General features: G+C 40.1%; 1 protein-coding gene across 18 annotated transcripts in view; it reads left to right on the forward strand.

Moving 5' to 3' along the window:
- Window positions 1-677: 677 nt before the first annotated feature.
- GIGYF2 (GRB10 interacting GYF protein 2) overlaps window positions 678-24,710 on the forward strand; it is a 78,302-nt gene continuing 54,269 nt past the window's right edge. For 9 of the 18 annotated variants that reach the window (XM_072869071.1, XM_072869067.1, XM_072869083.1 and 6 more), the window contains exons 1-5: window positions 678-771; window positions 14,267-14,346; window positions 16,968-17,097; window positions 19,370-19,465; window positions 23,786-23,924. In XM_072869071.1, coding sequence (XP_072725172.1) covers window positions 14,306-14,346; window positions 16,968-17,097; window positions 19,370-19,465; window positions 23,786-23,924 — 406 coding nt within the window. In that variant the 5' untranslated portion in view covers window positions 678-771; window positions 14,267-14,305. The other 9 variants (XM_072869076.1, XM_072869077.1, XM_072869086.1 and 6 more) reach the window with 4 other exon arrangements.

Raw genomic sequence — 24,710 nt, forward strand, 5'->3', positions numbered from 1 at the left:
TGCCTGGACACAGCGTGTGCTTAAAAACATGGTTGCTTCTCAGAGTTAGACAGTACCTTGTGGGCTTTTAGTGCCACCAATGAAGCTGAACTGTCTACATGTAACCTAGAAGGGGAGGGAGGCGGTAAGGCCGTGGGTGATAACGTGAGTTCCTGAAGCGTGGATGCAGCAGCCCAGCCGTAATTTACCTCAGCGGCCGACGCCCCAAACGCCGGTTCGCGCCCGGCCCTGCGGGGCCTGCCCAGGCGGGAGACAACGGCAGGAGAGTGACGCAGTAATTTAACGGCCGGGGCTCAGGCTGAGGCGGGGCCGCTGCCCCGGGAGAGGAGGCCGGGCGGGAGGCGCAGCGGCCCTGGCCGGGGAGAGCCCACCGCCGTCCCACGGCCCCCCCAGGACCCCCACCTTCCCACAGGCCTGGGCGGGGGGGGGGGGGAGGCTGCAGTCGGCGCGTGCCTCCAGCAGGGGGCGCCCGCGCTCCCGCAGGGTGTGGGGGTGTAGGGGGACATGCGCACGCAGCCGCTGGGGGACCGCCTCCTCCCTCCCTCCCTCCCTCCCCCCACCCGTGCGCGCAGCGCGGTGTCGTCACGCGGGCGGTGCCTGCGCGAGGGCGGGGGAGGGAGGGGAGAGCCGTCGCCCATCCGGGTCCTGCGGCGGCGGCAGGGGGCGGGGCCTGCCCTCACGTGACGTTGCGTGGCGGCGCAACCGCCATCTTGTGTTGTTGGGGCTGAGGAGTCGCTGTGGCCGTGAGGGACTCTCCGTCCGGGAGCGCAGGTAACGCCGTCCCGCCGGCTCCCTGCCCCCGCCACCGCTTCAGCCGCCCCCGCCGCCTCCCCGCCGCCGCGCTCCCGCCGTCGCCGCGCTCCCCGCCTGCGGGAACGGGCCTAGGCCGCGCGCTGAGCACCGGCCTCGCCGGCGGCTTCTGTCCGCCGCGGGTACCGCAGCCCCGAGGCGCCCTGTGGCCTACCGGGAGGCGAGGCCGCCCCGGCCCGGCGGCGAGAGGCGCGCCCGGAGGGCCTCCCCTGCGCTCCTGGCAATGGGCTTTTGCCGGGCTTGTTGGGCCTGGCCCCGCTCGGGGGTGCGGGCCTTGCCCTCTCCATGCGGCTCCTTGGCAGCAGGTCCCGGCAGGGGGAGACGGTGCCTGTCAGGCGGCGGCGGGGCGGCCGGGGCTCCTCACGCCCTCTGGGGCTGGCAGCTGCGTCCCCGGCGCCGTCTCCCCTCACACTGACCCGTGTGAACTCGCTCGTCCCCTCCCAGCCCAGTGGGAGTGGGCCTATGTTCCGGCGGCGCCGCGGGCAGGTGCGCCCTCATTGAAGTCCGTGTATGCCCCGCTCCGAGCACGCCCAGCCCTGTCAGGTTATACAGGCAGAGGAAGGAGCCTTTCTCCCCCGCAGGCAGCAGGGTGTTGGGAGCAGCAATGACCAGCAGTGTTTGACTGGAGAGGCCTTGGCAGGCTGAAGAGAACATCGATCAGGATTGTGTACGTTTGGTATTGATCCAAGACAAGTAGTTTCAGTGTCAACAAAGCAGTCTCTGCTCTTTCAACGCTGTGTAATTGCACTTTGAAGTGGGACAAGTTGTAGGCCAAAAGGAGATGTTGCCAAGTAGTACTTCTGGAATAAAACCTGCATTTTCCTCAGTAATCTTCAGCTCGGCGTTCTTGGTTTGCTGCTGTAGTGCTTTACCTATTACTGTAATTCTTAAGTGTTTTCTTGGGTGGGAGGGGAAAGAAGTTCTGAATTTTGATTATGTTTTTCTGTCTAACTTCTTGCTGCTCATTCTATTTTCTTGCTTCAGGAGCTGACTTGGGCAAGTTCCTGGAAAGTACGTGTGAATTTTTTTTTCTTTTCCCATAACTGCTGGTTGCTTTTGTTCTTAAGAAACTTCTTAATAAACACAAATTAATTTGCTACTTTGTGAATAGAACACTTGGTAGATGCACAGTGTGATAATTGGGAACCTTTGTAAACAAAATGGGTTGCAATTGTCACCAACAAAAGCTTTGTTCTGTTTTTTTTGAGCTCTGTTATTGGGTATTGGCTCCAATAGATAATAAGAGCTCTAGTATTACAAGGGATTGGTATTCTTGCCGTTCCCTTGAATAGGCATCCTTTGAACAGTTAGCTGATGCTGAGGTAAAAATATGTGCCCTAATCTGTCCTGGGGGTATCAACAGAAATGTTGGAGTGTCCATTTCCCTTTCTGCACCCCCTTCGATCCCCAGGCTCGCATAGTTCTACAGGTTAACTGATGTCAACGGTCATGTGTGTCAGTGTTAATTTCTCACTGAATGTGTGATTAAAAAAAAAAATTCTGTCTGATGGTCGACTATATTAAAAAGAAGGTAGAGATCTATCCATGGAAGTTTAATGTCGCTTCCAATACTTCTTGTGTTGAGACTTTGATAGCCCCTTTCAATATCTGATAATATCATGTATAAATACTGGGTTTTCTTAATGATTTTAAGAACTGCTCAGGCTCTCCTAGTCCCTAGATACATGCATATGTGTGGGAGTACCTGGTCACTGTATTTATTTTAGGATATTTTCTGAATGGTGTTTTGAGCCTGTCACTTAAAGGAAGAGCATAGAACTAAAATGCAAAGTGGTCATGCTGCAGCAATGATTTGTTTCACAGGGTGCTTAAAAAAATACTTTGATACCACAGTAAAAACTTGGACTCTTGCAGATCCTCGTTATTACCAATGTTTATCTTAAGAGTGATCGTAAGAGTAAAATATCCTTGGATACCCCGTTTAGTGTTTTTTCTTGCTTTCCTAAAACGTACAGTAAATGAAAAATATGATTTTTATGCTGATGTAAGTGAAAAAAAATGCTTGTAAATAGAGAGTTGAGGGATTTACAATTTAATTTTCCCAGCTGTTTTATTCCTTGATTGAGGAAAAAACTTTGTGTGTAAAAGGGGAGTGCAAAGAAGGTTTTGTGCTTTATTTAAGGAATTCAGACTAAGTACCATTGCACCTCTTCTATGCTTGCTGTCTCCTAAGGCCAGTTATCTAAATGGATCTCTATCATAAACTGGAGTTTCTTACACCTGAATGTAAGAAAAAGGTTGGCAGCTTTTTTAAGATCTATAGGTACTTCATTTAGAAACAAACTAGATGTCAAAGTCATATGGAATGTCTCATTGGGGCAGCTGACTGGCTGAAGAGGTGGTTTGCTACTACATACCTCTGCTGAAAGATCTTTCTAATTATTTAAACATATAAGGGAAGCTGGTTCACAGTAATTGATGAAGATGAGCTAGATACCTGGACCGTGGTCTTTTCCTTCCCCTCTTCCTCCTCCTTTAAAGTAGTTCAGGCATCCAGCTCTTTAGATTTTTTTTTTTTGTTTGAAATGCCAAGAATATGAAATTTGATTCTGCCTGCTTTTGTCTGATTTTGTAAGTTTAACTGTCAAATGTATGCTTCTTATTCTTTCATTGAGGTATTTAAAATTCCTTCTTAGGGCTTTTTAAGGTATGATGTTAAATCTTCTCGTAGTCTGATTTAGAAAAAAATTCCTTTTCCTAGCATTTTTTTCTCATTTTTCTGGTTTTTTTTTCCTCAGTGCTTCTGCTTAAAGGTGAGTGGAGATAAGCTATATTTAATTAATGATTATAGACAGACAGAGCTAAGGGGCAGAGCAATAAATTTTCTGCTCACAAGTATAAAAGCACAGGCCTGATCTGCCTTCTCCTTCCTACATAGCTTGCTAGAGATCCATTGGATGCTTTGGTAAGGACAAACCCATCTCTTCTTTCTTACTGAAGAAGCATTTGTATTGAAAGGGACTCTGTTTCTCTGTGTGGTTTTCTCATCAATTTATTTTAATTTGAGTGACATTTGAAAACCTAGGTGTGTGAAATGTTGCAGGGGGGATGGTATTTGCTTTTATGGGAGGAAAGTCAGTTTTCAGCCCAGCTTAGCCTCTCCTTTTCTCTCTTGCAGTCAACTCCTGAACATTTTTTTGGTTGCACAAATGGTCTGGCTTGAAGATTGTCAGAACTGAAAAAACTTAGCAAGTTTGCTCAAGGTGTATATAAGTTATGGATGGAACTAAGAAGAATTAAGTGCTTTAAATTATAAGGTCTATACAGCATTGGCCCTCTTGTGGTTGGTGGTAATATACATGTATATATAGAACCATGTAGTTCATCATAGTGATGTTTAATACCATTGTGTTTTAATCTTTAGCTCAGATGGTAGCTGGGGATTGTAGCAGAGCGAGGTCTTTACACTGCTTTGTTAGTAGCTGAGATTGCCATAGTGTGTTGATTACAAAATGTGTCCACTTCTCTTTTTTTGCAGAGGGAGGGCTGTCAGTCTATTCTCTCTAAAGATGGTTAAACATTCCTTGAATATAGAAACTATAGCGATGGCTTGATGTCTGTCCAGGAACTAGGCTGCCATTGAAATTTTTATGTCCCTCTTGCCTTTGTGTGGTGGTTTGTTGTTTTTTTTTTTTTTTTATGGAAAGGATGCACAAGAATTGTTTTGATGCATCTGAGGTTTTTGGCAAGCATGAAATCAAAGTGTGTGTTTTCAGGAGTGAGCCTCTCCTATAATCCTTAAAGCTTGTAATATATAGAAGCTAGATATCTAGACCTCAGGATTGTGGAGAAAAGCAGAAGGGATATCAGGAGCTCTGTAGAGGTAGTAGAGTCTATAGGTCCATGAGAAATTTTGATGGACATTTAGAAAATTCGTCTTAAAATACTGCTGCTTTGACAATACCTTTTGGATCACTTACTATTTTTTTATTCCCTTAGCTAATTATTAAAGCTGTGCATTATGATTTTCTATCTTTTTGGCCATATGTTTAAAAAAAAATCTATGCAAATAGGAAAGAATGATTACTTGATGCCTTCAACAGTGGCTCTTGTATATGTAATTTTTCATTATAAACAGATAAATGAGCTTACATATAACATGTTAGGAAAATAAACTGGTTAGAAAAATATTTTTGTATGTTAAATAGCTGTTATTACAATGAAAGTAAGCATAATGCGTTGCACTTTGTGAAGGTAATGATTTGTTACTGGGTATTTGGTCCTTTTTATTCAGTAGAGAAATACTTGTTTCAAGTTGTGGTTACTATGAAATACTCCCCCCCCCCCCCCCCCCCCCCCAGTCACTGACAAGAAATTAAATACTTTGCATTCTGTTGATAGTGTTTTATGATAAAGATACTGGTTTGTGTGACTGGGAGACTCAGGCTATAGATGTCCATGTGTAGATCAGATTGGGTAAAAGCAGATTTGTGGTCTGTGTGTGGTAGTGTGTCAGTTCAGATTGGAAGAAACAAGGAAAAGATGCACATGTACACTTTGTGAACATGATTTTGGGTGAAATTTTATGATGATGAATGGATAGCTGAATTTATGTAACTTCAGACTTAGAGTCAGAATGTCATGTGGCAAGGAGTTGGTATAACTGGCAAGTAATGGATGTATAAACTGAATTTTTTTGAGCCATGTATGGTAGAATCTGAAGACGATTTTGGTTGGAAGAGACCAGCCTTTGGTGGTCATCTGCTCCAGCCTCCTGCTCAAAGCAGGCTGGCGTCAGTGTTAGACTGAAGAATGTGTGTGATAGAAAGTGAGTGAGGCTGATCATGGAAGTAGCATATGGCAAGGTTTTTAAGCAAAAGCAGCTAATAACTTGATTTAACAGATCGGAGGCCTAGTTCAACTACCATTAAAAGCAGTGGAAGCTTTTACATTAGGCCTAGTTAATGCTGAATCATCTGTATATGTAATTTTCTCTATTATGTTATAGTAGGCTTTAAGAGTACTAAGGCAGGATCAGGATAACATCACAAGTCAGTTTACAAAGGTATGGTTCTTAGATCAAAACAAGTGAATATCTTTAGCAATATTAACATAAAGAGAAGAAAAGAGATAATCTATTAAAGTGTTGTAGTTCATATGTAGTAACAAGTTATCTTCTGACTTCCTGGCTGATGAACATATGCAATCTGATACACATACTAATTCTCTCTGTTAGGACTTTTTATTAGAGGCTTTCTCACTGTTGAATATTTGTTTCCTGAAGTACAGGATGTCTCAGAACTGCATGCCTAGGAAACCTTAAGAAGGGGTGGGGGGGGAGAATTTCTACAAAGCCCAAAGAAGCTGCTTATGTAAATTACATTTAAAAACAAAACAGAAAAACCCCACAACAGCCCAGATCTGTTAATTCAATGAATGTTTTCAGTGAATGTAGTCTGAAGCTTTGTTCTGCCACTTTGAATATATGTATGGGCTGTATAATATGTGTGAAAAGTGGGAGAGAAGTGCTGCAGTGTGGTTTTGGTTGCATTCATGTAGTCTGGCTACTGGCCTCGTTGAGGAGCAGGTAGACAGACTCAGCACCCTGATCTGTAATATCTTGTGGAATGGTACAGACTAAATATTTACCTACCAACATATTTTCAATGTGCAAGGTAGAGACCGATGTGGAAGTGATTTTCAGCTGGAAAACAAAAGTTCTGGCAGGTTTTTGGGACAGGGTTTGGAATGAGAAGTGGTTTGTGTTCCAGCCAGTGGCAGGGCCAAGGGTGTGGTCCCCTGACTCTGCTTGGAGCTTAATCGCTGGTGTCTGCCTTTGGCTGGAAGCCTTGTAATAAAGCTGGAGGTCATACTGCTTTCTGGCTGAGAAACTGGGAAAAGCTTTGACGTTTGTTCATGTTCAGGTGAAGCAAGAAGTGGATAGCTCTCTAACCTACCTCTAACCACCAAGTGCACAGTAGTAGGTAGGAAAGGAGGAAAATATCTGGAATATGTTCTTTTATTTTTCTTGGGCTTTGTTAGGTGTGGAGGTCTCCTTGGTCTCTCTTGTCATCCTATCCCAGAAGAGCTTCAGTGCCTACTTTTTGTATTTGTCATTCTTGACAGTGGTGCGCCATGTTGCAAGGTGCAGCACTCCGTGAAGTTTTAGATGGATCTGTATGAAGTGAGCAGAGGGCAGTCAGTTTGGTCCTGCCACTTGAGAACATCATGGACAATTTTTGACCAGAAACTGCTGAGAGATTGAAACACTCTTGCAATTATTTGAGACAGGAAGGTTATAAGACTTCAGGAGATCTGAAAGTGTAACTGTAATAATAGAGGTGTAGTTTCTGGAGAAGGGGATGGTTTGCACATTGTTCCCTTACGAAAAACTTCCTCTTGGCATGTGGGTAGATAGACCTTGAAAAATTCACCACCTTTATCAGGGTAAAGGCTTGGTAAGCCAGAAGGGACTACTGTGACTTGTCTGGCATCTTGTGTAATGGATTATTTTTTTCTGATTAATTTTCTGTTTAAACTAGAACATACTTTTTAGAAAATCATTTACTGTTGACTTGAAAACAACTTACTCTCTTGTTTATCTCTGAATATCTTGCTTCAGTCCCTTCACTGAATAAACTTGGGTCTTTGGCCTTTTTTACCTGCACGGTCATTTACAGACTGAGCGAGATACTTGGATTTTTCTCAAAGCTCAATAAATAGAGCTTTGGTGTGTTTTTTTTTTCCCCACTGTATGGCATATGTCATGTTTTGTCAATTTTTGAACACCTGATTTATCAGCTTCCTTGCCTTACAGACAACAGAACAGGACACAGTATCCCTTCAGTGATAAAATCCACTCTATATTTACTCTGTATTTCCTTATTTCTGTATTCAGTGTTTTCTGTTAGCTCTTCTAGTCAATGTTGTATCATACGTTCCTTTTCAGCTGCTTAATGTTATAAGTCTCCGATTGGTTTCAGGACTCTTGTTTTCCAGAACAGTCTTGCATTTGTTGTATATCACCTATGTTTTCTGCTTGTGAGTCTTTTGATTGTATGCTTGGCCTTATTAAATGCAACCTGCTATACTGGACTGAGTAATTGAATACTTCATAATGGTGTTATTGATGATGTGTCATTTCCATTATTTACCATATCCATGTTTGTCATCCTCAGGTTTTAGAAGTTGTGAGCCAATGTTACAGATTCTATAGAAGTAGAGGATAGCTTCTTACCTTTTACTCTGTTTTGAGAATATTTTGCCTTCTGAGATGGGTTGTTGTAGATTCTTTAGAAGAGAAGGTTAAAAGAAGAAATAGGTTCTGATTTGGGATTTTTAATGTGGTTCTGAATGATTTTGTCCTTTTTAGCATTCTACTTAATTGAAATGTCCTGCAGAAGTTAAAATTTATTTCACCTACTTGCTTGAGCAATGAAATTTCTACTCTTACGAAAGTATATTTTGATTGAATGTCTTCCATAAATCCATGTTGGCTGGCCTTAATTATGTCAGTGTCCTTTAATCAGTGTTGTCTGTTTTAGCCAATGATTAATATCAAACAGACTGGTAGTGTAGCCACCTGAGTCATCCTGTTTACCACTGTGCTTAAAAGGTAGCTTGTATACAGTTCTGAATCTTCTTTAATATTTCAAGAATTAGAGAAAATCGCATTAATTGTTCAGTCAATCTGTTAATTTTTTTAAAACACAGTTACTGGCACTGAAATTAGGTAGCTCTAGTAGCTGCCTGTGGAATGTTTTGTTGCTTGTGGAAGGTGAAGTTTTATTGTCTTGATGTAATGTTGCTGTTGCATGGTGGAGCACTGCTGTTAAATTCCTGTTCCAAGTTTGTTTAAGGAGAACTCAATTCCTTGCACTTAAATCTGCTCCGCGTTAGATTTCCATTGTGGTGTTTGCTTCTCAAAATTTTCAACCCATTTCTATGTTAAAAAGGCTGTTTCAAACCCACTGTAGCAACAGAACTACCTTGAAAGGATACTTTTCTTCTTAAACATCTCTGATCAAACAGTAGACCATTTCAAAATAAAATAGCTGTGTATAGGAAGGATCAGTGGTATATCTTTTTTCCAAGGTTTAGGTTTCCAAAGTTAATAAAAAACCTAAGCAAGCAGCAGCCCCAAAGCTATAAATTGCAGTGACAGTCCAAATCTTTAATTTTTTTTTTTTGTCTGTAGGAAAGATTAGATGGGCAGACCTGAATGCAGTCATTGCCTAGACTCAACTTGGGATGCTAAGAATCAGTTTATCCAAAACAGCAAAACATCTTGGTGAGACAGATTGCCATGTGGTACAAGCCAACAGAATTCTGTAATGGAAATGTAGGAATTTAACATTGCCTGAAAATCTTAACTCAAGTGCCTGTGTGTAAGGGGCAAACCTTAAAATGGCAATTTCGTGTAAATCCTGAGGTTGAGCAAAGTCTGGAAACCATGGCAGTTTAGATATTTCAAAGTCTCTGAAAAACAGCTTTTTGCCTAGATATTTATTAAATAGCTGTAAGTTTTAAAAGACCAGAGCTCGTGGCCAAAATATGCCACAGTAATTATAGACCTTCCTTAGATTTTTTTCAACTGAAACATCTTCTTATGCATTTTAACACACAAATCTAGCTGGGAGAATCAAGTTCTGACTTGTGTCTGAAGCAGATGTTTGAGAGCTTTAATAGATTTGTCAGGTACTAAATAGCGAGCTTGGTAAAACAACCATTGTACCTAAAGCAAACCAATGAAATGAGTTGAGTGTTGCTGCTAGCAACTTCTGTACCTATAATATTACCTGTTAATTGTGAGTGAAAGCCACTTAAAGGCTTAATGTTATTGGATTATATTTTGTGTCTGCTCAGAGGATGGACTTCTGACTTCCAAAGTACTAAGCTGCTGACAAAATAGAAAGGATGTTTTTTTCCCTTGCAGTCCACAGGTTGATGGTGGGGTTGATGTGATTTCTTCTAAGTCCTGCATGCTGATAGCAGGTTGGTGGCTGTGGTACCACCCCAGGAAAATGGGGTCCCAGTTCTAGTTTGTGAAGCAATTCAATTTTTCCCCAAATATGCAGGAAAACTGCAACTGTTTGTAGGGTTGCACTGGCACCTTGATCAAGGATTGACCTGATTTGAAGAAAACCTTGGAGAAAAGGTTCCCCTTTGAAGGAGTGGTGGGAAATCCTCAGGTAGCATTCTTGCCCAAGCAGTGGTGCTAACTGCACGTTATTAAAATATAGCCTCAGTTTCTTGCTTCAACTTGAATCACAGAATCACACAGGTTGGAAAAGACCTTTAAAATTGAGTCCAACTGCAAACCTAACACTACCAAGACCACCACTATACCATGTCCCTAAGCACCTCATCCAAACATCTTTTAAATACTTCCAGGGATGGTGACTCAACCACTTCCCTGGGCAGCCTGTTCCAATGCTTGACAACCCTTTTGGTGAAGTAAAATGTCCTAATATCCAGTCTAAACCTCCCCTGGCACAACTTGAGGCCATTTCCTCTTGTCCTATTGCTTATTACCTGGGAGAAGAGACTGACCCCCACCTCTCTACAACCTCCTTTCAGGTAGTTGTAGAGAGCAATAAGGTCTCCCCTGAACCTCCTTTTCTCCAGGCTAAACAACCCCAGTTCCCTCAGCCGCTCCTCATAAGACTTGTGCTCTAGACCCTTCACCAGCTTTGTTGCCCTTCTCTGGACACGCTCCAGGACCTCAATGTCTCTCTTGTAGTGAGGGGCCCAAAACTGAACACAGTATTTGAGGTGTGGCCTCACCAGTGCCGAGTACAGGGGCACGATCACTTCCCTAGTTCTGCTGGACACACTATTTTTGATACAAGCCAGGATGCCATTGGCTTTCTTGGCCACCTGGGCACACTGCTGGCTCATATTCAGCTGGCTGTCAGCCATCACCCCCAGGTCCTTTTCTGCTGGGCAGCTTTCCAGCCACTCTTCCCCAAGCCTGTAGCGTTGCATGGGGTTGTTGTGGCCCAAGTGCAGGACCTTGCACTTGGCCTTGTTGAACCTCATACAATTGGCCTTGGCCCATCAATCCAGCCTGTCCAGGTCGCTCTGCAGAGCCTTCCTACCCTCAGTCAGATCAACACTCCCGCGCAACTTGGTGTTGTCTGCAAACTTACTGAGGATGCACTCGATCCCTTTGTCCAGATCATTTATAAAGATACTAAACAGGACTGGCCCCAACACAGAGCCCTGAGGGACACTGCTTGTGACCGGCCGCCAACTGGAGTAAACTCTGTTCAGGCTGTCCCTGTGTGCTCTTTGCCCATATAAAATCTGTGGCTGTGCAGATTCCTCAATCAAAACTATTAATTTGTAGAAAATCTGGAATTATAAAACTCTAGCAGTTTAGAAAGGGGCTTTTCCTTCATCAAAGTATATTAAGGAGGAAATGTGTTAGATATATATTATTTTTGTGATTTACCATTCTTGATTAATAAGGAGGCAGCATAGATTAAAAAAAGATGAAAATTAACATTTTAATTATTAATGTTGAAGTTTAGAGCCTAAGAAAGTTATCTAGATGATAATGATCTGATAAATTCATGCCTTTTCCTTGGCCAAAATAGTTAAATTTATGACCTGATCATTCATTCCCTTAATTCCTCACCCTTTTTCTTGCTCCACCCAGACTCACTCCTCTCACGATGCGAGCGCTGTGTAGTCCACCCCCACCTGCCTTTCCAGTTAGCACAGCTTCTCCTTTGCTCACTGACCGTGTGTGTTGTGCAGTCCCTGTCAGAGGTTCCTCCCCAGTTTGCCTTCCATGCTCTCACCTTTTGGCTGCTGCTTTGTGAACCAGCAGGAGCAGCACATGGTTTTTGCTTTCCCTATCTTGTCTGCTCTGACATGGCTAAGTGTATTCCTGTTGCACACTTGCTGTCTTAGCTTTCTTGAGTCTCTTTTTTCCTGTTCCTCTGCTTCCCTCCCCCCAAATCATTACCGTTTCCAGAGTGCCTCCTTTCCAAGGGTTTTCTCTCAGCTTTACCTGTAATTTCTTTTTCATGTATGTTTTATTTCTGGGTAATGTTGCCTATTAGAGTAAATTCACCTGTTACACCTACTCAAATCATCTGCAGGTCTGTTTTTTTATTCTGGGTTTTTTTCCCATTCAGCTACAATTTCATCCACTTACAGGTGTCTCGCTTTCAATTCAAAACTCATACAGTCAAAACTTCTAGGGAGGAAGTAACTTATCTGAATGCAGCACAGAAGAGGAAGCCAGCAATGAGTTACCAAAACAAAGTGTGGTGGTCAAAATGAGGGACAAGGAAAGCCATTTTGTAGCTCAGTGGGATGAGATTAGCAGGCTTTGAGTATGCTTGTAGGTACTAAAGTGCTTAGGAGTCTAGTAGAGAAAGATGACACAGTAACCTTAGTTTTTGGGAAGGAAACCCTGAGGCTCAAGAGGATGGGGCCCAGTGGGTCCAAAACTAGTAAACTGCTTGATCCTAATTGGTTTTTAGTGCTTTATCCTTGTATCTGATGCTTTTCAGCTGTGTTTTCATTGCAGTTTAGCATTCAGTGCCAGCCTTTTTGGTATTACTGGTACTAAGCTAGCTTTGATGTTAGTAGCTAAAGATCCCAGGTTCCCTGGTGATCCACGTGGATTGATCTGAAAGCTCTGCCCCCAACACCCCCCCAGCAGAAGGATTATAGGCATTGCAGGAAGTGAAGGGGCGGCCATCCAGTTAAGGCTACTAGGAGTTCTGTTAGAGACTTGTCTCCGCCAAAGTGTCCATGATGGTTTGCTTGAATTGCCCCACAATATTTTTGCATGTGTCTGCTGTATGTCATCTTTAAGTACCTAACATTGTCTTTTGATTTGCAGAATGATGAATGGATGTACTGTGAATGTTCTAATGAGCTGTTGGTTGCTTCAAAAAGGCAACCCCAATCAGACCAAAATAATCTTAAACTAGGCCTGTGAGAATAGCTGGATGTTTTTATATTAGCTTCTGGGGCATGTAGTGGGGATAAGCCCATTCCATTATATAGGGTTATTGTGAAAATAAAAATATTACAGTCTGTATATAAATTATATCGTGTATGGGAAAAAGTTAATGTGGCATGTAGTAAAAATACATAAGCCAAACATTGGTTGGTAGGTGTAGGCTGCAGGGAGTTTTACAATTATTTGTAATCTTATGCCCAAAAGATTTGGGTAAAATCTGCTCAAGCAGTTTTAGCGTGGTTTATTTGGCATTTTCTAGCTTTCAGGCTGTTGATTTTTTTTTTAACTTTAATATCATTACTTCAGTAGCATATCTGTAAGAAAATGTTTCCTTTGTTTGGTTTTCTTTTTCTTTTCTTCAGTAACTAATGCCCTTTCCACTTCTATGTCCACACGTTTTGTTTTTCTTTTCCATCACCTTTTCGTGCAAAGTATAGACAAACTTGTGAAGCTCCTTCTTTAATAGACCCAAGGACTAAATAACAGAGTTCTGATACGGCAAAGCTCCTTCCCTACCAACTGTCTTGATGGGTTCTTCAAGTCTAATCAATCAGTTTCTAGAGGTAATGCCTCAAATCCTTTTTTGTTTGGGCTTTGTCTACAGTGTGTTTGATTTTTAAAAAACCAAAACCCCTTCCTCTGCAGATGTGAATTTTGCTGTTGCTGGAAAGAAAGAGGAGCTGTATTTTCTTACTGGAAAAGACACTTCTCCAGAGCTGCCTGGGCTGGACTTGGCTCTGATAGAGAAAACTTCATAGCCTTCCCATAGTCTTGTTCTTTCCCTCCAGTATGTCTTCATCTGCTGTTGTCCATACACTCTTAGGAGGATATATAGGAACTTGACCTGACCTTCACTAGTGTCTGCAGGGCCTCAGCTAATAGGAATGAAAGTAGCTGAAGTCTCAAGTTGTGAATTTTTTTGCTTAATAATACCAAGAATGAGAGAAATACTGTCATCTGCCTGCAGATTTAGGAGGATGTCACAGCATTGGATGTGCTCAATCTTTAGAAGGCTTATTTTTCAAGAGTGAGCAGTGGAAATTTCTTGAATACTCTGCCACTCAACTGGCAAATCTTTCTTGTTGTAATTCTAGTGGTTTTTTTAATCCTCTTGTAATTGTCAGGAAGCTGCAATTCTGTTAATTAAGCATTACTGTTCTTGCAGGGGAGGATTATGCATCAAATTTCTCTGTGTTTGGTTGTCTTGTGGTAATCACTGATTTGAAAAGGGACTGTTTGTACAAATTGTTTCTTCAGACACCCTGATCCAGTGTCCTGTTTGAGCTGTTAAAAGAGGAATTTAGGGAAGAGATCTTGATGCAGTTACTCCTATATTAGTAAATAATCTGTGTTGGAGAGCTGAAATGGATTATTAAAAAAAAATAAAAAAATTCCACGTAGTCAAATTTTTTCACTTTGCATCACCAGATGTGCTTTTGTATTGTGAAGAAATTTATGAAGGACTGTATTAATCCCGTTGTTTTCATAGTAAACATTTATATTTTTCAGGTTCACGCTTTTTAAAAAAGAGGAATAGAACAGGAAAAAATGGCAGCAGAAACTCAGACACTTAACTTTGGGCCTGAATGGTGAGTTTTTTCTGTTTTGTGAGACTCCAGAACCTTCTCTAAAATTTAAGAAAAAGTTATGAATTTCTGTCCTTTGAGACTGAATTGATTATAAGACTGAATGGATTATAAGACTGAATGAGGTATAATGTCTTTGTTCCATACTGCTTCACCTTAGTCCCTGGCCTGTGACTGAAAGCAATATTATAAAATTGGTCTTCACTTTGGCATTGTGTATGAAATGAGTTGGGTTTCATGTTACGGTAATGCATAATATTCACATTGCTACCAAGTATCTGAGGGAGAAATACTGTTTATTATCTCTGAGGTCTACACAAAGTAAGTGAAGAAGACTGACTTGTTTGGTCTTTCCATGTGATACATTTTAATAAGGAAGTTTTTACACTCTCCTTACTGAACTTAAATCTGTAGCTAAGCAAGCTTTTTTTCCCAGTATTACAAAAAACCCCACTGTATGGAATATGGTAAAAATGTGCGTTTCATGTCATGGTCTCCAGCATGTATGCACTGAAAAGTGTCAGGAAAAACGAGCTATTGTGTTAAAGGGAATCCATGATGTTGTATAATCTTGTGTCAGCTATTAGTTTTCCAGCTTGTCTAACTTGCATTGTCCTGGCTTTTACTAAAGAGTAATTGCACAGGTGTGATTATTGTTCAGTATTTGTTTCAATTTCTTCTTAAAGTGTTGATGACTGCAATTACAAACAAGAATTCCGGATGGTGTGGTTTCTGAAGTGATGTGATCCTTTAGTGTGTAAATGGGAGTGTGGAGTGGTTATAGGAAATATAATTGCTGCATAGCATGTGGTAAGACTGTTACTGGAATAACGTATTCACTTTTGCTGACACGTTTTTATACACAATGTACAAAAATTGGAGACTAGTCAACAAAGACGACACATGATTTGTGGCCTGCAAAACAATGAGAGAGCTCAGTCTATTTTGTTAGATTGAAAGAAGGTTAAAGAATGACTTTATCACTATCTATAAATACACCCACCAGGCAGATACCTTATGCTGGAGTGCTCTTCAGTGTAAGAGACAGAGATGATTAGATTCATTGATGGGTGGAAGCCAAAGTTATGTTAAAAAAAGAGAAGGGGGAAGGCAACTCTAAAAAAAGCACATATTTTAACAGTAACTTGATTGCTGCTCATGGTGAGGGGACTTCAGTCTCCATTTAGTTTAAAAAACAGAGTAGATTATGTATGAAAGTATATGTTATACTTCAGTGAGTTACTAGATTTTTACAGCAATAATGGAATAGAATTCTAAGACTTATAATTATTCTTTTGGGTTGCAGTATAGTCACGTCTGTCATGTATGCTGTTGTATCACTTAATAGTGAAACTCTCGGTCACGTTTGATCTGGATTGGAGTCGAACATTGCACTGAGTGGTCTAATCCTTTGAATAATGTCTCCCCAGGCATTTTTTGTTTGGAAGTGGTATGTAAAGAAACTGCCACTGGGTGGCACCAAACTAAAAAAATAAGATAAACATTTGACTTGCAAATTACTTTTTCCTTTCTGTTTAAAGAACAATAAAACAAATCAAAGCATGCTTCAATAATTAGATGAAAGATAGCCTCTGAATCAATGTTTTAGTTTAGAGCACCTTCCTTTCCAAGGATTTTGTGGTTGTTGAGAAGTTTTCATTGTTTTACTTGTCTAAGATGCACATCAAGGAGAATGTAGGAAAATGGTCTGGGTTTTGTTTCTTGACACGCATCCTTTTGTAAAACATTCCTCAAACTTAAAAATACAGGATATTTGGGTAGCTGAGGAAATGATTATATAGAATGAGACTAATCCACCTGTGGAGTGGGAATAACATCTTACAGTTGTATGATATTATCTGCAAGAAGTTGTGTGGGACTCAACTGTGTGGGATGGGACCAAACTTAAGAGCATATTTATCTGTTACCATAAGTTAGATTACTGCTTGAAATGTCTCTGAAGTGTAGCTATATTTCGTACATCTTTCTTTATTGAGACACTAAGCTAAATGATATATGTGCTGTCTGAAAAATGCCATTAATTTTAAGTTCTGGAAAAGGAATTTGGAGTAGAGTAGAATTCTACAGACACAAGAATAAAACTAATTGCAAAATTCACTGTTCTATACTGTTTGTTAAACTTTGCGAAACATCTGAATAAACTTTTTCCTTAGATTAATGTTTGCTGCACTGTCCATAGTGTGGTAAGAATTTTTCTTGTCAAAAAGCTGTTGTCATTAATATCTATGGAAGATTTACAACTGAATTTTGTGCAGCCAGTGTAAATAGCTTAGTCAAGGCTTTAGGGGGGTGTAGCTAGCTTGCTACATAGTCAACATAAGAGTTCTCCAGGGGATGAGTTGAATTCCTTGATGTGCTCGTGGGAATATTTTTTTTTTTTCTTTCTCTCCCCTGACTATGGGAAAAATGAGGGAAGCTCTTTCACTCTTCTTGTTGAAAGCTCTAAAGTTTTAGAGTTTTGAAGTTAGACTGTTAATGTCTTTACTTCCAGTACTGGATTTATTTAATTTGTGTCAAATCTATAAATGTGCAGAGGGGTGATAGCATAGGTGAAGACATGTTCTCCTCAATTCAGTTTTAATTGCTTTTCTGCTTTATTTTAGGCTGCGAGCTTTGTCTAGTGGTGGGAGCGTGACATCCCCTCCTCTGTCTCCGGCTTTGCCAAAGTACAAACTAGCAGACTATCGCTATGGGAGAGAAGAAATGTTGGCACTTTTTCTAAAGGATAATAAGGTAAGTACGAAGAGGAAGAAGGCCTGATGTGTGTATTCCTAATGGCAGCCTTGTGATTAGGAATAGTTGTTTGTATTTTGTGATTATGGACAAAGAAATTGTGTATCCCTTGGCAAAGAACTGAAGAGGTCTGATGGTGGGGTTTTTTTGTGTGTGTGCTTATTTGATCCCACTCTTACTGCATTCATTATGTTTGATTCTTTTTGCTGCTTTAGGGGCAATTTCCCGTACCCCCGAGAACAAAAAAAAAACAAAACGGATTGCCATGTTCAGTCCCACTGCCACAGATGACTGAGGGTTAAAGTCTCCTTGCAGCTGTGCAGATTTGCTTGCCTCAGTAGGATTTTATTTAATATAGTGTAAAATAGTTATTTGATTCAGCCTGAAAGTCAGGCAGTAAATCATATTACAGATTATCTAAAAAAGGCAAGAGCTCCCCATTTATCCTGACCTAAGGCAGTTCACTTTAGCAGGTAACCAGCCCAATGAGAGCAGTCCTCAAGTAGTTCACTTCTCTGGGTCTCAGGACACAAATACAGTCTAGCACATGTAATAGAAAAGAGCAGTGTAGAAAGTCAAGAACTTCCCTCTGATTTAATTTCAAATGAAGGTTCTCAGTGATACAAAAGTCACATTTCAGCATTTTGGGCAAAAGATTCATACATTCTGCATTTGTAAACATTAGGTTTTTCTGTAGATGGTGACAGAGGTTGGTTTATTGTTGCAGCAGACACATAGTGACTTGGAAGTCTGAATCCCTCCAAGAGCCTTACCCTCGAGTCAGGGAGGGACTGCAAGAAATTATGTTAGGTTGTGCCTTTAGCTTTGCATAGATATGTGCGCACATACCTCCATGTTCTTACCCTACCATGACTGTGCTGATATTTTCATACAATGTTGGGAGCCCTGTATTGCTCATACATGCTTCAAGGGCGTTGAATGTCAAAGATTTTTCTAAAGCTGTTAAGTGTGTTATAGCTTAAAGCCATGTTTTAACATGCAGAATTATCCTGCTCTGCTTTGGGAAGCTGCGATTTAAACCTTGATGTTATGCTTGAATAAGTCAGCCTGTCAGAGGTCATTGGTTTTTGCACTTTGTGTGTGTTATATCAGATGATGCTAAGACCTCTACATTTCTGGCTGATTCAGAACAACCTATTAATACCCTGTGTTACAGGAAGCTCTGCAATGGTTATGAATGGTCCAAAAGAATATTTTCTCCCTGTGTGTTTGCCAGAAGGGCATTATTATTAAGAGTGTGTCTTGCTTTTGATATACATGTGTTTCCATGGTGTTGAGTCATTCTAGTTACTGAGACTGAGAGGACTCTTGACACTGTTTCTAGTCAACTACTAGATGTGATTTTTTGAAGCTGTATCTTGTACCCTAGTCCTTTTCACTGTGTCACCTTCAATCTTTGCTGGCTGAAGATTAAGCAAAGTTACATCTCTGATTAAAAGACACTCTGATTGAAAGCAGGAAGACTTCTGCTAGTGTATACCCAAATAAAAAAAAATAAAACCCTAGGTTGCTTTGCTTCAGTTAAAATTGGGAGAGGTCTTTATCTCTTGTATTGTGAACTAGATATTTTTGAAACAGTTCTCTGCTGGCATAATTAGAGCTCACTTGTCTGTAATTGCAGCTTCTTGTCCAAATGCTCAAGGTCAGATCTGCTGATGGAGCTTCCATCTGACGATGGACTGATTAAAAATTAGTGTTAACATTTATTTTGATTTAAATCATCAGTGTTCTCTACTTAATAAATCCATACCTATAGTTTCACTTTCCTTTTTTTATTGTTTTACTTTCCTTGTTGATTGTAAATTGCAAATGCTGACTTTAAATCAAATAAAACCTCTGTGCTAGATATGGTAGTTTTGTTAATATATAAATAAAAATCCGGCTATAAAAGTGCATTGAAGTTAAAACAATACTTTTTAAATTTACCAGATGACATTTCATGGTTCAGATTTGAGCTGCAGAGGTGTGGAAGCTTGAATTCTGATGTGTATGATCTTGGTACTTTACCTGTTACAGTTGTGGGTGGTGGATGATTTGGATGTTTTGTCTATAATAATTTTTTTTCTGGGGAGTGTAAATTTGCAGTGGAGTTACACCCACCCCCAATAAATGTTATTGGAAGTACTGGTGTACCAGGTAGCTGGAGACAGAGTTGGCAGGATAAACATTTTTTTGTAAATCAAAGTATAGAGCATCATCCTTGAAATGGAAATACTTGGGTATATTTGCATGCTGTTTTCCTTTCATACAGATACCTTCAGACCTTCTGGATAAGGAGTTTTTGCCTATTTTACAAGAGGAGCCCCTGCCACCACTGGCACTTGTACCTTTTACAGAAGAAGAACAGGTTTGTATCCTTTTTTTAAAAAAAAAAATCTTTAGATTGTCATTAGCGCAAAGGCAAAATAAAGAGTATACCTCCATTAAAAACCATAAAATTCAAGATTGTTAGATTTCAGGGAAAGAAATTATGAAAGCATACTGTGTTAGCATAAAGTTTAAATTCCATTCGTGCTCCATTATTATCTGAAATTTGAACAAATACTTTTCATACTATGTTCTGTTGATGGGAGACAGTCAAGTTGTTAAATTCAGGATCATCTTCTGGGAAGTACTACCTATTTTTTAAGTACACAGCATTTTCAGACCAGTGAAACTTTTTATACAGTTTTTGGAACACCTTCTCTGTTGTAATAGAAGTGTCTAAGTTCTGTAACTTCAGTTTTGTGGTCTTTGGAGAAGTGGTGAAGTTTTTTGACTGTTAACATTCCTTAGGAAGGTGCAGTACTCTTAAGTACTTTGTATGTAAGCAGTTGCTTGATTATTCCTTCTTTGGTGTCTCTAGATGTATAATTAATTGGTGAACAAGACAAGAGTGAGAACAGGTAGTCCACAAAGATTCCATTTCAAGGGTGAGTGATCTGAGTAGTTTGAAAGCCCTTGCTTTAAATTTGATTCCTAGTGGAGAAAGCTGTCTGCCCCCCTCTGGATAAATGCCTCTGACTTTTCACTCTGAATTGATTCCCTCTTTATGGCTGTCAGAACTTCTGATTTTCCAGTTGCTCTCTGGTTTGTCATATATCCTAGCGCTTCTCTTACTTCAGAATAGTGGTGTGATTTTTTTTTTTGTTTGTATGTTTCTTTTCTAATAGAAAGCTGAGAATGTTTACTGACTTGAGTGTAATTAGATTTTTTGCAGGGGTGGGGAGTGTTAGTATTAGTTTCTTAAGATTTCAGAGCATCCTTCTTTCTTTGTCCCATGCTATTGTATTTTTGAATTTTTCATCATCTTTTTGTGCCTGGGTATTCTGGCATATCCTCTTCACCTCTGGAATTCCTTCCTCTTCAGAGTTGGTTCATATTTCTTGTGTCTTTTTAGGATGCTATCCTTTGCCATAAGATGCTAATAGTTTAGCTTTTAATCAACAGTCGTATATAAATTCATGTGAATACATTGTAGGCACTTCATGTCATAGTCGTAAAAGGCAACTGAGATTGAGAGTATGCTTTTATGGGAAATCTTAGCCCAGCTCCTGTTCTCCAGTGGGAACAGGAGGGATTCAGGCAGCAAGCCCAGGAAATGGTCAGCCAGACATACAGTAGCACACCAAAATACTGAACCTTGGTGTTAAATACCTTTGGACATATTTTTTTGCTGATGCATAGCGGAGTCCTTCAGAGAGTAAACTACAAGCCTTTTATGATTAAATGGGACGTTGACTTCTGATGACTGTCAAGATACTGTCCATGACTTTAAGGCTATGGTATTGAAAATGTGCTGAGTAGCCTCTTGGTACAGATGAGATGGTAAGTGCTGCTGAGCTTCATGGATAGGTGGTCCTCTGCTGCAGTGCCCAATGTTTCATCAGTCTTGAAAACTTCTGAGGAGTTGGTGTGCATTGTGTCCCTGTTTTTTTTCCTGCTCCTTTTCACCTGTAATCATACAGGAGTCTTCATGGTCAGTTTAACAGTTCTCTACAATCTCCACAAAAATCTTAATCTGAAAGAAGAGGGCCACATTCCCTTTTTAAGAAAGTCTTTCCTTTAATGCTTTCTGGGGACCCAGAGGATGTGAACAATCTGGTTTTTCTTGTCTGAAGATCTTTTTTCCCCCTTTATGACTGATTTGAGATACCAAGGGAATAGCATTATTTAAGCTACCAGAAATTCCTGGTGTTTGTTCCCCATGACATAATAAACATTGTTCATAATCAAGAATCATGTTCAGAAGTGATCTTGAGGTGAATATTAACGGATTTGCTGCTAGTTGTGGTACAGAAAAGCTCTTTCACCTAAGGTTGACAAAAGAGAGTTTAAAACACCTTTGTGCCCCCTCTGTGAATACTGAAGGTAGTGGATGCAGAGCAATTCTTGCTTGCAACCTGAGTGTTATGCACCTGATAGCATTCTAGTTTTATGTGTAGTATGTCCAGGAAGAACTTGTCTCAAGCTGATATAAAGATGTGTTATTTAGAGGTGGATGATAGATAATGTCAAGTATATGAATTTAAGCTTGAATTAATTTAGTCCTGTGAAATTTAAGCAATCAGATACTTAAGGCTACAATATTCCCTACTACAGGACATGGATATACTTTGGATGGAATTGCTGGTCCTTTTTATCCTTTTTATGTAGAATGTCACTTTCCTGGTGATGAGGATGGTGAGCTAATCTAGAGCTCAGCTGATTCACCTTGTAGTAAGTTTTGTTATATGACATAATAGATTTGTCTAAGATCTGTTTCCAGGGAACTGTCTTTTGAAGAAAAGAAGGTTTCTGCAGATAGCTTTAATAGAGGTTTCTACCACTGACCACTGGCAGTATGCAGCATATATTCCTTTGCCTTCTCCCCCCCTTTATTCCTGTTGCCCTTAGGAAAGAATTCAGTTGTCTTAATCTTATCTGCTTGTGGAGTAAGGGAGTCTCAAGCTCTTGCTGAATACAATGGAAATTTTTTTTGTGTCCTCATTGGTTATGTTTCTGATGTCTGTTTCTTGGGACATCTTCCATTTGCTACTAAAGAATTAATTGAGCCCCTGTTTTGGGGCAGCTTTGCTCTTTGGTGCGCATTGTCAGAGAGGGACACTGAAGTAATATACTAATTAATAGTAGGGTGTTTTTTGCTTTTTTGACTTTGCTTTTTTGTTACTTATTGAGATCTTACCATGTGGATTATTATCACTATGCACATTACAAGGGTTGCATCTTCATCACAGCAAGCTCTACAGAGGGGAGGGAAAATTTATTCAGAGTTTAGGCAGACAAGTCAACTAAAAAAAATTGGAAAAGGAAGTGAGATTACTATTTTGTTCTTATTGGAAAAATAAGGCATCAAAAATTAAGGAATCTCCTATGCAAGACAGTGAATCTGATCAATAGCTTAAAGTTCTTTCTGTAGTAAAATATTTCACTGTTTCATGAAAAAGCAGAAGTATCAACAGCAGGAAAGGTGGTGATTTGCTTAGAGGCAAATGGAGGTGGTTCATTTTGACTTGCTGTTGAAATGGTTGCTTTAAACTTTAAAAGCTAGCTAGGAAAATAGAATCAAATTTACTGGAGACTGATGTTGCTATTTTGCCATGCATGACTGGACCACCTCCCCCCCCCCCCAGTCTACTTAGTTGTCAATTCTCTCTGGAAGGAAGATCTACTTTATAGGAAGAACATATCAAGCAGTTAAGCTTGTTTCTGAAATGGGTTAAAACTCCTTCAGATGTCCATTGACTTCAATGTTAGCCATTTAGATTTTTAAATAGTATATAATTGCTTGTCTCATTTTTCTCTGAAGACCTTCAAAGTCATAGTAATTCAGATGAGTTCATGTAAGCAATTTGCCTCCTTTAAGTTCCTATCAAGAAATCTGATGTAACAGCTGTTTGGAGTCCTTTGCATTCTAATAATTTAAAACTTGCATTCAGAAAGTGTGTGTGAATTCAGGTTTGCTTGTTAATGTTTCTGAACATGCTGCTGAATTCTTTGGCCCAGTTTTCCAACTATTTGTGCTCAGAGAATGGGGCCAGAGTTGGTTATAATTATCCATTCTTTATCAAAATAGCTTTTTCTTTAGCAATTATTTCATATTAAAATAAAGTTGAATTTTACTGGTGTTCATCTGATTAAAATGAGTATCACTCGATTTTCAGAAATCTTAAATAGACTTAGTTTTCCCCAAAGCATGTTACTCCTATGATACATTTAGAGGGAAAAAAAGACTTATTTCCGCAAAGGAAATTGGTAAATATAACTTTATTCAAGTTCTGTTGCTCTTTACATGTTCCTGCTTTGCTTAAGAAGTAAGTTTAGAATTGGTATTAATTAATGGTGCCAGGTATAGGCAGGTGCCAATCTCTTTTTGCAACTGAATGGCTGTGTTTAAAGCTGCTGATGTTCTAATCACTTCTGTGCTGGAATCATCTGATAAAGGAGTAGGTGCTCCCTTGCTACCTTTAGAGCATGGAAATTTAAGGTAAGTAACTTGGAAGCCCTAATATTGACCAAGATCCTTTTATAGACTGCTTCAGCCACTCATGTCTCCAAGGAATCCTTTTCCTTGTTAGTGTTAGTCAGTTGTAGAGAATTTGTAATGAACTTAAGGAAAGCAAAGCTGGTATTAAGCTAAATTTAGGATAATGTTAAGTGTTTCTCGTTTCATTTTTTTTTTTAATAGAATCTCACCTTGGCTCTTTCTTCTTGGCAGAGAAATTTCTCGATGTCTGTAAACAGTGCTGCTGTTCTGCGGTTGACGGGACGTGGAGGAGGAACGGTGGTAGGGGCTCCTCGAGGTCGAAGTTCCTCTAGAGGTCGAGGTGAGCTGTTCGTGGGATGTGCCACAATGTATGCGGGTGATCCAGGTTAAAGCTTCTGAAAGATGTTAGATGGAGCTTGATTGTAGCCAGATTTTCTCATGCCCAGTTTCTTTTCCCTTAAAGCTTTGAAACCTTTCCAATAAGGTGGTGTTAGAGAATGAATATTGTGTTTAGTGATTGATCTGCACACCTTAGTGCACATCTGGTACCTGTGTTATGTGCCTTTGTCAGACTGGTGGATGTGGAAAGCAAAAGGGAAAGGTAGTTTTGAGGTGGAATAGGAAATTGTTTGGTTCAGAATTGTTAGAAATAACTTTATTAAAGGCATAAACCCAATTTATAGGGAAAGGGGAGGAGAATCCACAAACGTATTTAAAACATGAAGATTGTAGTAGGTGGTGTTCAGTGTTCTGAATAGTCATTTTTATTAGCATCCTGAGAATAAACAGGAGAAGGTTAAAGGAAAGACATAACTGAATTTTAGTGCAACACTATAGTTGATGTCTCATCCTGGATCACTTTAGACATTTGCAATTAATTGAGAAAATGTCCTCAAGCCGTATCACTAGATTCAAACCAAATTGTTAAATCCAGAATTTATCTTAGCAGTTCCCTTTCAGTGTGCATACTGCTGTGAACACTGTTTTGGGGGTTTATATATAAATATGATGGGTTACATTTAGAATACTAAGAAGCTAATAACTTGGAAATATCATCAGGAGTAATTAATCATGTAACCTCTCTCTTTGCAGGTGCTTAGGTGAGGTGTCTCTTAGGGTCCTTTCT

This window comes from Ciconia boyciana, chromosome 7 (genome assembly GCF_034638445.1).
Source record: "Ciconia boyciana chromosome 7, ASM3463844v1, whole genome shotgun sequence".
Taxonomy (NCBI): Eukaryota; Metazoa; Chordata; class Aves; order Ciconiiformes; family Ciconiidae; genus Ciconia; species Ciconia boyciana.